The sequence below is a fragment of the Nothobranchius furzeri genome, chromosome 2, assembly GCF_043380555.1.
Source record: "Nothobranchius furzeri strain GRZ-AD chromosome 2, NfurGRZ-RIMD1, whole genome shotgun sequence".
Taxonomy (NCBI): Eukaryota; Metazoa; Chordata; class Actinopteri; order Cyprinodontiformes; family Nothobranchiidae; genus Nothobranchius; species Nothobranchius furzeri.
Window position 1 is genome coordinate 60143337 of NC_091742.1, and position 13666 is coordinate 60157002.

The window sequence follows — 13666 nt, forward strand, 5'->3', positions numbered from 1 at the left end:
TTGCGTTGTGCTTTTAACCCAAAGCCCCGCCCCTTGTCGTTGTTTTCGGCTCTTCCGCATCAGGCTCTGCTAATCAAAACACGTATTCACGATTGTCCTCATGTTAATCTCCGCCTCATCACATCAACATTCGATTACTATGGCCTGGATGGGAATTTCTGTTGCTCTGTGTGTTGTGTAGCTACAAATAAAAGCCTTAAATCATGCCCGGGGAGACAGCCGCTATATTAGCGTCTTCGCCGTGAATTAAAGCACTTAGCTGTCTTTCCGAGTTGGGTCAAAGACCCGTTAATTATTTAACCTGCTGTCGGAGTGTTACCTCAGCTCTGTGGACTGTTTCTGAACCAAGGCCTTGTCGCAAAGGCTCCTGCAACCGCCCGGGATTTCATGTTGAAGCCGTCTGGGTTGGGGGTAGAACCGAGTGTTTTCCCGGAAGATGGACACTGACAAATTTAACTATGTCTACAGCTGTGATCTGGACATTAACGTTCAACTTAAGATGTAAGTTTCGCTGATTCGGCCATTTTTTTTAAGTCAAGCGGCGGAACTACTTTCTTTCCTGTGACTTGACAGGATGCTTGCTGTTTACATGACACATGAGACTGCTGTGTCATTTTAAATGTTTAAATCGTTTGAAAAGCTTCATTTATTTGTCATATTTTAACCAAATATGGGTCCAAGTGGCTAGAAACGGGAGCCTTAGAGCTGCAAGTTCATTATTTCCCTCTTAAAGATGAACTCCACCTGTCTTTATCTGTTGCAAGAGAGCGCGTGCCTCCTGGTCAATTAGAAAAATGTGCACATGACGTCATCTTTATCCATGTTTACAGCTGTTTGAGTTTATTTATTACATTGTTAATAAAGTAGGGATGCACTATGGCCAAACTTTACATCCTCTGCACTGTTAATACACAGACTGAGTCTAATCTAAGGTTGATCTTATTTAAATAATCTATAATTGTTGCTTTTAATAAAGAAATAGAGACGAAGAAACTGACTGGGTGCTCATCCGAAGAGGGCAATATTCAGTTCATGAAAGCAGGATTGCCAAGCAGCAGTAAGAAATTGACATGAGCTCACGATTATAAACCATCTTAAGTTGGAAATGTTCACCTTCAAAATCAGCTAAGTGGTAAAATCTGGCGATACGATATATTGCAGTACTAGAAGCCATATATTTGTCACTTATAAGACCGAATTTAGACATATCTAGTTATCGCAAGATTCCGTCAGAATGAAGGCGTTAAAACTGCTGCCACCTAGCAGTCGGAGTGTGAATTACACCACACAAATTAAATACAGTAAATGTTTGCACTAAATTCTCAATAAAAAATCGATATGCCAATTTTTATCAATTCAGTATCGTAATTTTCAATGTCTCAACATTTCAGTGTATCGATAAGTTCATACATGGTGGGCTGCATGGTGGCGCAGTGGTTAGCACTGACCTCGCAGCACGAAGGTTGCAGGTTCGAAACTCGGCTCGGCTGCGGCCTTTCTGCGTGGAGTTGCGTGTTCTCCGCATGCATGTGTGGGTTTCCTCCAGGTACTCCGGTTTCTCCCACAGATCACAACATGCCCTATAGGTTATAAATTGTAAGTCGCTTTGGATAAAAGCATCTGCTAAATGAATAAACATAAACATACATCCCTATAATCAGCCCTCAAAACTAATACCAGTGCGTTTGCATAAATAACAGAAGAATGATAAACTTCTGGATACTTGTGTACTTTTATCTAAATGTTTTAAGAGTCAATTGTCAAATTTAGCAAAAAGAAAGAATTAAACAACAAATTTGAAGGTTTTTTTTTAGGACAGAAATGGAAAAACTGTTATACACATTTTATTATAAGATATTTTCAAATGAAGGAGTGTAAAAAAATTTAAACTTAATTTCATTCTAATTCTCCATCAGAGGCAGTTTGGAAGGGAAGCGGGAGCAGAAGAGCTACAAAGCGCTGTTGGAGGACCCGATGCTGAGGTTTTCAGGTCTGTACCAGGAGAACTGCTCGGACCTCTACGTCACCTGCCAAGTTTTTGCTGAGGGAAAACCTCTCGCTCTGCCTGTTCGGACATCATACAAAGCATTCAGCACACGTTGGAAGTACGAACAACAAAACTTGTCTTTAATCAGACCGTAGTTAGGTGTCTACGTTTTATTTACGCGGTGGTTTTTGTCCTGTGAAGCTGGAACGAGTGGCTTCGGCTGCCGGTCAAATACCCAGACCTTCCCCAGAGTGCTCAGGTTGCTCTCACCGTGTGGGACGTCTATGGACCCGGCAAGGCCGTCCCCGTCGGCGGGACCACCGTCACCTTGTTTGGCAAATATGGGTAAGTTTTTCTCTGCAACTGTTGCGTAGAGTTTCCTGCAGATAAACGTTTAAGCTTCAAATCCTGCTCTAGCATGTTTCGGCAAGGGATGCACGACCTGAAGGTCTGGCCGGGTGTGGAGGGGGACGGAGGAGAGCCCACCACCACACCGGGACGCACTAGCAGCAGCCTGACGGAGGACCAGATGGGCAGACTAGCCAAGGTATGAAAACAGCAGAGAACGTAGGATTTTGTTCACGTTTGTGCGTGGGAGTGCCTTTATGACGTCAAAGAGAGAGAATCAGCTTGAAGGTGAAGTAGAAACCTTCAGATGGAGCGTCTTGTCTAAACCATCGTCTGTTCCAGGGCCGTGACCTGCAGGTGCTCAGTGATGTGAGTACAAGAGGAGCAGAATAAGCATTTTGACCCAGGTTGTGGTGTGAACACTCGTATGTCTAGGCTGCGTTGTTCAAACATCACACACACGTTTTGTTTTTAGGATTTCTGCTGCTGCCGTGTGTGTGCGCGCATGGGTTTACGTTGATGTAACACGGTAACTACGGAACTTCAGAGCAATGACGTCTCATGATTAAACTTCTCGTTAAGTTCATTCCATGGTGAGCTCTAATTTTAGTTGTGGCCGTGATCAGGCGTGTGCTTACATTCCCATCACCCCTACTGATGATCGGATCGGCCCGTGTGTGAGCAGAGATGCTGGGCTGGCTGCCGATGTTTGAGTTTGTGCATGTTTGGCGCACCAGCAGCCATGTTGCTACTGGTTCTGCGACATCAACACCTAACCTCGGTCTCCTCTCCACCCAGCTGACAAAGGCGCACCGGCAGGGACACATGGTGAAGGTGGACTGGCTGGACCGGCTGACCTTCAGAGAGATCGAGATGATCAACGAGGTGAGCTTAGCCTGAATTTGTACCAGGTTGGATCTTATTTTGCCCACTGGATGTTACATTCTCATCACAAAAGCACTCACCAAACCCAGTTTAGTTTCAGAACCAAATGTCTCTCTGCAGATTGAGAAGCGTAGCTCCAACTTCATGTACCTCATGGTGGAGTTCCCCCGCATCAAAACAAACGACAAGGAGTACAGCATTGTGTACTACGAGAAGGTATTTTTACTTAGTATTTCATCAGTATTGGTACTGGAGTCAGCTGACGGGGCTTTGTTTTCATTCAGGATGGAGATGATTCATCACCTGTCCTCACCAGCTGTGACATTGTTAAAGTTCCCGACCCTCAGATGGGCATGGTGAGATAACGATGATGTTGTTGATTCATAATGATCTTAAGCTCCAGATTTCAGTTAAATTCACTGTGTGTGTGTGTGTGTGTGTGTGTGTGTGTGTGTGTGTGTGTGTGTGTGTGTGTGTGTGTGTGTGTGTGTGTGTTATTCGTTCTCTCAGGAGAATCTAGTGGAGAGCAAACACCACAAACTGGCTCGTAGTCTCCGCAGCGGGCCCTCGGACCACGACCTGAAGCCCAATGCTGCCACACGTGACCAGCTCAATGTAAGAGACTTCCAAGTATTTCATGCTTTAAGCTGTTGCTTTCAAATTGGTTTAGGTGATTCTTGAATCAGAAACTTTAGCAACTTCTCATAGTTTAACACTCCGCTGACCAAAAACAGCACTTTTGTGGTTTGGGTAGGAACACTAGTGGGAGCTGTCTACCTGCTAGAACTGCTTATTTTTCATCGCTAATTGAAGAGAATACGAATAATCCTACATTTATTTTCAGTACAGTTGCCAGACTCGCACAGAATCATAGCTCTGAACCATCTATTCCCTCAGCAGCAACGACTTTATGGGATTTTTCATGAGTAAAATTAATTAAATTAGAAACAAAATCATTAGCATCCTCCCTAATGCGATTTCTTCTTCCTCAGTAAGTGCGGCAGCATCAGAGGTAACTGTAGAACCTCATCTCTGTTTGAACCGTTTTAGTAGCTTATATAAAAGCTAGCAGTTAGCTTTTTCAGCTTGCCGACTGTCTGTGAAAAGAGCAAGAAGAAGAAAAATGTAGCTTTTTTTTGTTGCCTGGAAGTAAAAGTAAGAGACTAACGTCTTTGGAGACTCTTTGGTTTCACTTTCAAACCGTGTGAAAAAGCAGCAAAATGGTAATCATTTTCTGAACTGCCAGTAGCCCCACATTCATAAAAACATGCTAAAAACAACACATTGTCTGATGGCATCGTCTGCAGCCTGCAGCAGGGCTGTTATGGCAGGTGTAATTCTATTTTCAACCATTAGGGGGAGAAGCAGGAAACTTACTTAGTGTTACTTTAATGGGTGGAGAGATTCTCCGTGTTTATTTGTATTCCCAACAATAAATCGCTCATTATGTTGCCAACAGATCATTGTGAGCTACCCTCCAACCAAGCAGCTGAGCTCTGAAGAACAAGACCTGGTGTGGAAGTTCAGATACTATCTCACCACTCAGGAAAAGGTGGTCATTTCTTCTGTTACCTTCTCACTGACTTGAGTTCTGCACATGCTCATTGCCTCTTCCTCCTCCTCCTCCGGCTCCAGGCGCTGACAAAGTTCCTGAAATGTGTGAACTGGGATCTGCCTCAGGAGGCCAAGCAAGCTCTGGAGCTGTTGGGGAAATGGAGGCCCATGGATGTGGAGGACTCCCTGGAGCTACTGTCCTCTCATTTCACCAACCCAACAGTGAGACGCTACGCTGTGGCACGCCTGCAGCAGGCTGATGATGAGGTATAAAGAGGGGGTGGGTCAGGCTGTAAAAGCTGCCGTTTGGATAGTTTGGTAGCTAAAGTTACAGAAATGTCAAATACTCGGTCTGCATGGTGGCGCAGTTGTTAGCACTGTTGCCTCGTGGCAAGATGAATGCAGGTTTAAAACGCGGCTGCAGCCATGCGTGCGTGGGTTTCCTCCGGGTACTCCGGTTTCCCCCACAGACGACAACACGCCCTATAGGTTATAAATTGTAAGTCGCTTTGGATAAAAGCGTCTGCCAAATAAATAAACATAAACATTTCATGTTTTTATAACGTTTTTCATTTTCATGTGCAGCATGTCATCATTCTCCTCTGTTCTGCTCAGGACCTGCTGATGTACCTCCTGCAGCTGGTGCAGGCGCTCAAGTACGAAAACTTCAGTGAGATTCAGGGAGGCTTAGAGCCAGGCAGCAAGAGGGACAGCCAGGGTCTTTCAGACGACTCCACACCAGACAGGTTAGCTCATAGCAACGTTTGCACAAAACGCTATGCTAAAGAGCTCTGTAGTTTCACTTTTACGTCCAGGATCTAAATTTGCTCCCTAAAAACATCCCTGTCTCTGTTTAAATGTGATTTAATGGACTCTGTTTGTTTTACCATGTTTGTAGTTCTCAGAGTCAGTCAGGCACATCTGGATCATCCTCCGCCCCGCAGCAGAGAGGAAAAGGAATAGACAGTGAGAATTTAGAGGTGAGAAAACGTCCTTTAGAAACGTCCTTCGTCACTGTAAGCGTATCTCAATAAAAGCATAAAGTTGTCTTTCTTTTATGTTTTTTAGCAAGATCTGTGCACTTTTCTCATCTCGCGGGCTTGCAAGAACTCTACGCTCGCCAACTACCTGTACTGGTGAGCACCGATCAGTAAAGCCGCGTGGTCCATTACAGCAGACGCCGTGTGTGTGTGTGTGTGTGTAAAGTCTTATATGTCTCAGGTACGTGATTGTGGAGTGTGAGGACCAGGACACGCAGCAGCGAGACCCGAAAACTCATGAGATGTACCTGAACGTCATGAGGAGGTTCAGCCAGGCGCTGCTAAAGGTGAAAGCTCGCAATGAAACGCAAAACGGTTAAAGAAGGGTCCAGAGTAGCTTCCTTTACTGTTTTTCTTTTGTCACAGTAAAGAATTTATGCAGTTTTTATGTGATGCCGCAGTAAAAATGAAAAACGGGCAGCCTGACGCTGATGATGGTAAACTCTTCCTCCCTGCAGGGCGATCGGAGTGTGAAGGTGATGCGCTCGCTCCTGGCTTCCCAGCAGACCTTCGTGGACAGATTGGTGCAGCTCATGAAAGCTGTCCAAAGAGAGAGCGGAAATCGCAAGAAGAAGGTTACAGCTGAACGCATTTGCGTGACAAAACTTTAAAGTATTTGTATTTATTTGCAATTAGAATCAGGTGCATTTCACTTTTTTACTGCCGTAAATAAATGATTGTTCCGTTTAATCAGTGAGCTCTCCACTTGTGCCGAGCTGTGTTGATGTCAGCGTTCCTTTGTGTGTGTGTGTGTGTGTGTGTGTGTGTGTGTGTGTGTGTGTGTGTGTGTGTGTGTGTGTGTGTGTGTGTGTGTGTGTGTGTGTGTGTGTGTGTGTGTGTGTGTGTGTGTGTGTGTGTGTGTGTGTGTGTGTGTGTGTGTGTGTGTGTGTGTGTGTGTGTGTGTGTGTGTGTGTGTGTGTGTGTCTGCAGACGGAGCGGCTCCAGGCTCTGCTGGCCGACAACGAGAAGGTGAACCTCTCCGACATCGAGCCCATTCCTCTCCCTCTGGAGCCCCAGATCAGAATCAGAGGGATCGTCCCAGAGACGGCCACACTCTTTAAGGTTTCTAGAGTTTCAGCTCAGATTCAGTCCCTCCCAGCCAGCTTCACACCACTTCACCAAATTCAATAAATAAAGGCCCACGTGATGAATTTAGCTGTAACTCGTTCCCTTTCGTTCATGTGAGTCAGAGCGCTCTGATGCCGGCCAAGCTGATCTTCAAAACGGAGGACGGAGCCATGTACCCGGTCATCTTCAAACACGGAGACGACCTGAGACAGGATCAGCTCATCCTGCAGATCATCTCGCTCATGGACAAAGTAAAACTGGTTGATATTTGTGTGTACGATCAAAATTACAGCTAAAATCTCTCAAAACAAAACCCCGAATCCTCCACTGAGTAATTATAGTTGTAGAGGGTAAACGTTGATGCTTTTAAGCTTAATGTATTACCTTTACTTATGACCAATGCTGTGTTCTACGTACCCCTGAGGAGACTCCCTTTTGGATCCGAGATGTCGGGGGGGGTGACCCCAAAGTACTGAGGTTTGTAGAAAAGCCCGCAGTACGACCAGGTCGGTCCAGAGTCGTCTCCCTGCTCACAACAGATAGATGAAATCGTTTGTGTCTAGAACAGCTGGTTCTGAATAGCTGAGGGAACCGTTTTGCTGTGTCAGCTGTAGGCAGCTTTCAGCTCGTCGAAAGCTTTGGGTTAAAAAGGGTTCGCTCCGGATGGCCAGTCCGTAGCTTTCTCCAGAACTGACTCATCCTTAAGTGAGCTCTGTTTTAACATTCTCATGTTATGAATTCTTGGCCAGCCGGGACGTGCCATGTTAAGGGTGTTCACAAGCAAACCTCGGAACGTCACGCCTTGCGTCAGATACAGGAGTTCTGATTCGTGGAACAGAAAGCAATGTGTCAGGATATTAGCTTAACCTTGTCATCGTCACGCGTCTGAGTGTGTGAGCCGTCAGAAAATAGTGATTCACTTGTTAAACCAACATTACTGATCATAATACCAAAATGTTTCATTTCAACCTTATTAATTTAAGCACAGATTAATCAAAACATTTCATTAGTATTCATATAACATTTGTTCATTCATTTCACGACTGATTAACTCATATGAGCTGAAAATAGTCACTTTATTCAGCGAGTGAGCAATCCTGCGGTGTTATCAGAAGAAGGCTTTGTTTGGGAACACAGGCTGACATCTTGTTCCTCCTGAAATGTCAACAAGGCTGCAGTATCCTTCTGGGTTGTTGGAAGCTAGGATGTAAAATCCACTGTAGAGAATGGAATTTATGTCTGCAGATGCATGTAGGTCAATCTGTAGGTGAAAGCTGACCATTGCTGGACGTTACACAGTTCTGCTGCTTTTCGCGTCAGATTTCTATCACCTAGAAAATCTGAAATCCTGAGTTTTTGTGATTGGTTCTTATGTCTCATTTGTGATGTCATAGACCCGATGTCATTTGCAGAAGCTTAGTAGCTTGTCACTGTTCTTATTTATCAGCATTTGAGGTTTTGGAATACTTTCTAATTGTTGTTGCATTTGCAGCTGTTGCGGAAAGAGAACTTGGACCTGAAGTTGACGCCATATAAAGTTCTGGCCACCAGCACCAAGCACGGTGAGTCAAAGTAGAACGTCCAATAAAACTTTTAATAAGTTAAATGTGCTAGCCTCTGCTAAGCTAAGCCAAGCTAAGACGAGTACGGTTCTGTCCCAGGTTTTATGCAGTTTGTCCAGTCTGTCCCTGTGGCTGAGGTTCTGGCTACAGAAGGAAACATCCAGGTGGGTTGGTTTTAGTTTGCGCTGTGGGATTCTGAGTCGTCGTAGTCTTAAGGATTTGCTGCAAAGATCTTGCGTCGTTGGCGAAATCTGTGGCCGTTTGGCGTGACCTGCTATTTTAATCTCGACAGAGCTTCTTCAGGAAGCACGCCCCGAGTGAAAAGGGGCCGTACGGCGTCAGCTCAGAGGTGATGGACACCTATGTCAAAAGCTGCGGTGAGACCGCTGACACATACGTGTCCACAGGTCATTAACTATCTCCAGTCTGAAGAGTGCTTTTGTCTTCCAGCTGGTTACTGTGTCATCACGTACATCCTGGGAGTTGGAGACAGACACCTGGACAACCTGCTGCTGACAAAGACCGGTAAGATAAACACGCTCGGTAAGAAACCAAGCTTCATGCTTCCAGAGTTTGTCTTTTCCCCTCCCACACGGTTTCCTCTCCCGTCTTCATCCAGGGAAGCTCTTCCACATCGACTTTGGCTACATCCTCGGCCGAGACCCCAAACCTCTGCCCCCGCCCATGAAGCTGAGTAAAGAGATGGTGGAGGGGATGGGCGGCACACAGAGCGAACAGTACCAGGAGTTCAGGAAGCAGTGCTACACCGCCTTCCTTCACCTCAGGAGGTAAACGTAAAAATGTCCACAACTAAAACTGGGCTTTTACTGACTTATGAGCGAGCGAAGCCACTGGGGATGCTCCGATCACGTGAGCGGAAATCGGGTCCGATCATGTGATTTTCAGGAAATCGGAATTGGCGGGGAAAATCGGATTCAACCATTTGAAACGACAAATATTTCTATTTAAATTGATCTCAAGAAAGAGATTTTCTAAGGAAATAATAATGGTTTAGTTTTAAATTCAACAAGTTCCGCTTCATCAGTGTTCTCTGTTTCGCAGACAACAACGCTGTAAGTTCCACAATTTAGGGTAGTCCGGGAATTCACACACCATAATATGTAGCTGTTAGCTAACATAGAACATGGTTGCCCCCATGAGCGAGAGAAAATGTAAACTGGATGTATTTTTAAATGAACAGCAACGGGAGTGTAATGAAAACACGTAATTAGGGATGCAACGATACCACTTATTTCCAAACCGATACGATACGGATACTTTGATCTGAGTACTCGCCGATACCGATTTCTGATACCGATACTTCTACCACACAAAAAATGCAATGAATTGGAATACAGCTTTTATTTTCTTCTCTGTTTTCAATAGGAAAAGACTGTGAGGTAGATAAAAAGTACTATAAATGATCACAAAACTAAAATATTAGGTGAACAGAAATGACAAGTTACAGTGAAGTCACTTTCAAGCAACTGCATTGGTATCAGTTACTGGTATCTGTTAACTTTTACCAATACCGATACTGGTATCGGTATCTGTGTCGATACCGATACCAGTATACCAGTATCGGTATTGGTGCATCCCTACATGTCATGTGTGCAAACTGGTCATTTAACGAGGGGGGAAAGGTAGTGCTGACCATGCTCGGCTCGCTGCAGCACCTCCGCTAAGCCAGCCAACACTAAAAGAGACGTTAAGAAACCAAGAAATAGTCTACGGACAGCAAAAATGTCAAGATAGTTGAATATTTACCACACTAGACGAGGGTCTGTGGTTGCAAGCGTTGGGTTCTGCAGTCTCCTTAAGTCATGGTATGATCTGCTTTCTCTTCCTACCTTTACAGACCCTTTTGTATACGTTACAGACGCCAGCAGCTCTACAGGTGTTTCGTAGAAAAAAGTTACTCCACCACTGACCGTCGTGTGTTATGCCATCCCTGTTGCGGAAAACAGCCGACCACTGAGGCTGCATTTATTCTTAATGGTAACATGTTATTAATTTAAATGGTAAATGACCGTTTATTTTAACACATACTAATATTAACATGTTCCTTATGAATGTACTTTCCAAACAAATGATGTTTTGTGACCAAAACAACTAAAAAGATGACATCGACGTAGAAATAAATAAACGCATTAACGATTAAAAATAACTTAAAGGACAACTGGTGTGGGCAATGGCGGCACTGGAGTTAAGAGCTCGCCCCGTAATCGGAAGGTTGCGGGTTCAAGCCCCGCTCAGTTTGTTGCTGCGCTGTGTCCTTGGGCAAGACACTTAACCCACCTTGCCTACTGGTGGTGTTCAGAGGAACCGGTGGTGCTTGTGTATGGCAGCCTCGCCTCAGTCAGTGTGCCCCAGGGCAGCTGTGGCTACATCGTAGCTCATCACTATTAACTCACTGTAAATGTGCAAATTCAGCGAGTTTCTCGTGTCGTGTTCTATCGCGAGGTGCTGCGAGAGGCAGGAGTCGGTGTGTGTGTGTGTTGTGAAATGTGAGGAGGAAATAAATGTTGTGTTTATTTAGCTTTACAATCACCACCAGGGCGTGAATGGGTGAATGACTGATTGTGTTGTAAAGCGCCTTGGGGGGTCCCAGGACTCAAGAAGGCACTATATCAAATACAGGTAAAAAATAAATAAATAAAACTATCGTGTTCTCATTTTTTTCTTGATGCATTTATAAAGTGTCGGATCGGGACTCGGTATCGGCGGCTTCTTAAAAACAGATGACACGGAATCGGATCGGGAGCAAAATTACATGATCGGAACATCCCTGGAAGCCACAGCTTTTGCTGATCTGCAGTTCTTAAAATAGGTCAACCAGTCGAGTTGCCTTGAGAAAGGAAAATAAATGCTGTAGTTTGTAAAACTCTGTTTTCCTCAGATACTCCAACCTGATCCTGAACCTGTTCTCGCTCATGGTGGATGCCAATATTCCTGACATCGCTCTGGAGCCTGACAAGACCGTTAAAAAGGTACTTTGATCTTTGGATTTGAATAGATAAGACAATTTCCTGTATAATCCTAACACTAACACATGTAGCTGAGCCTGTGAAGGGCTAAAAGTAACTCCAGATTAGCCCTCGGGTTCATATCAGCTACTAAAACCTCATTTCTGCTGCTTCAGGTGCAGGATAAGTTCAGATTGGACCTGTCGGACGAGGAGGCCGTCCACTACATGCAGACTCTGATCGACGAGAGCGTGGGGGCTTTATTTGCTGCTGTGGTCGAGCAGATACACAAGTTTGCTCAGGTGAGCTTACGAGCCACAGAAGGAGATGAACGTGCATTAAGTGTCTCCTAACTAAAACCTAACCCTTTTTATCTCCAGTATTGGCGCAGATGAACGAAATGGATGGGTGACAGGAGGCTGAACTGGTTCAAACCCGTTCTGCGACTCTTTTTGTCCGCATCCTTTTGAGAGACGAGGGGGAAAACCGAAACACTGGAGAAAAGGCCAAGAAAGCACTGCCAACCTTCACTGCAAGATGGCAAAACAAGGACACGTAGACCTTTGTTTGCTCCTGTATATATTGTGTACATTAGTTGCTGAATGAAGAATGAATGAATGAAGCCAAATAAAATGCCGTTGATAAGTAAGCGTTTCCACTCCTGTGTTTGTACTCGTGTTCAGCGTTTATTTTCTCACAGAAGCGCTGCTGTGAGCGTTTATGGGACATAGCACGTTTCTGCTGACCGTTTTTGGACGCTCATGTTGTCGACGTTGGGGGTGAGTCAGAGAGAGGATGACTCAGCATCTCCTGTTCAGCACACAGCACCGACCGTCCTGAGTGAAGCTTCTCTTTTGGCTGCAGACTGAAATAACAGCTCTCAGTAAAGGTCTCAGGTTACATAGTGAGAAAAGAAAAGCATCATTCTAGTCAGCTGCAACTCAAATGTTCATTTTTCAATGGTTACATTCTATTTCTCTGCCTCAGGTCTTGAAAATCTGAAATAATTTACTCCATATAGGCCAAGAATGGAACCCTTTAAAGCCTCATGTTGGGAAATGGTGGGAAAATTCATGTTGTAATTAAACTACTGGTAACACTAAACAAGAGGGGTTCCTTTATTAATGTTACTTAGTGTATTATTAAGCGTTAATAAACTATGAACAACTGCTTAATCATTATGTATGGATCGATTTACGGATTTGGCGTCCTAACCTTAGGGACACTTAATAGTTAACAGTACGGTAACATTAATAAAGAGCACTTTTATTTATTAATGCTTAATAAGGCACTAAGTAATGTTAACAAACGTACTCGTTAGGCAATAGTGTAGTTATAACACTTATCACCTGTAGTACCTGATCCTCCAACAGATGTACTAGTCCGGTAAAGAGATTAAGCTCTAAGAAAAAAGTACGTGGGGTAAAGTACGTCTTGCTGCTTTTTACTAGATGCGTAAGCAATGCGTAACGTCCACGAGGCGTAGCACACAGCACTTGGCCGCCATTATGATTGGCAAGGGTCCACCGGCCACAAAGCTGCACGTTTTGGACGCATCCCAGAAGTGTAGTGCTGCATCGCTCCACCAAGTTGATGCTCAAGGTCTAGTTTTTAAGCGCTCGGCTTCCAGAGCGCGTCAAGTTCAACAGTTAAGATCTGTCCAGACAGGAAATCAAACATGAGGGCCGTGTAAAATATCTGGCAACTTTCAAAGTAAATATTGTGCATTTTTCTTGTTGCTTAGCTAGTGAACCACACACTTTACATGCTGCTGTCTTTCTCCTTGCTTAACATCGCGTGAACTGATCTCCGGTATTTTAGTGACCACGCAGGACCGATTTTTCTTCCAATTAGCGTCTGAAACGTTCCCGATTGCAAGCACATGATTCTATTTATTTGTGTAATGCTAAACTGATGTTGTGGTTTACCAAATAACAGAAAAAATATTATTTTTGTGGTGCGTACATTAGCAGTTAGCCCAAGAGTCCTAAAGGACACAAAGCTATTTCCCCTAGCTAGGCTATTCCTGAATGGATTACAACTTTTACACAGAAACACATTTCAAAATGGCCCAAAACTCTTTTTGAAGCATTTTCTGGGGTTTGAAGAGAGACCAGGAAGTTTTGGCTTGCTTTTAACACCCTCTGGTGTCCGTTTAGTAGATCCAAAAGTGAAACCTATTTCCTCGATGTGCGTTCATCTTTTTAACAACTTAATCTAACTGCAGAAATGTCTCCCAGCCTTCATTAGTGTCTA

At 44.4% G+C, this 13666-nt stretch overlaps 1 protein-coding gene across 2 annotated transcripts; it reads left to right on the top strand.

The window, feature by feature from the left end:
* Nucleotides 1-216: 216 nt before the first annotated feature.
* pik3c3 (phosphatidylinositol 3-kinase, catalytic subunit type 3) lies at nucleotides 217-12059 on the top strand. Of its 2 annotated transcripts, XM_054747688.2 has the most exons (26): nucleotides 217-501; nucleotides 1917-2105; nucleotides 2189-2332; nucleotides 2405-2534; nucleotides 2678-2704; nucleotides 3134-3220; nucleotides 3341-3436; nucleotides 3505-3576; nucleotides 3731-3835; nucleotides 4680-4772; nucleotides 4856-5041; nucleotides 5390-5520; nucleotides 5673-5754; nucleotides 5843-5910; nucleotides 5996-6101; nucleotides 6273-6389; nucleotides 6745-6876; nucleotides 7005-7133; nucleotides 8375-8444; nucleotides 8544-8608; nucleotides 8737-8821; nucleotides 8895-8969; nucleotides 9064-9232; nucleotides 11344-11434; nucleotides 11587-11712; nucleotides 11791-12059. In XM_054747688.2, the coding sequence occupies exons 1-26, from the start codon at nucleotides 437-439 to the stop codon at nucleotides 11803-11805; spliced, it is 2655 nt and encodes an 884-aa protein (XP_054603663.1). In that variant the 5' UTR covers nucleotides 217-436; the 3' UTR covers nucleotides 11806-12059. The 2 variants fall into 2 exon arrangements, with proteins under 2 accessions (XP_054603663.1, XP_015802253.1); XM_015946767.3 differs by lacking the exon at nucleotides 2678-2704.
* Nucleotides 12060-13666: the final 1607 nt, after the last annotated feature.

What these genes read in the sequence shown, in the direction of transcription:
- pik3c3 (XM_054747688.2), top strand. Translation starts at nt 437, where the DNA reads ATGGACACTGACAAATTTAACTATGTCTACAGCTGTGATCTGGACATT. An exon ending in ATCTCACCACTCAGGAAAAG is followed by an intron (nt 4,773 to 4,855) that starts GTGGTCATTTCT and finishes CTCCGGCTCCAG; the next exon opens with GCGCTGACAAAGTTCCTGAA. An exon ending in TAGACAGTGAGAATTTAGAG is followed by an intron (nt 5,755 to 5,842) that starts GTGAGAAAACGT and finishes TATGTTTTTTAG; the next exon opens with CAAGATCTGTGCACTTTTCT.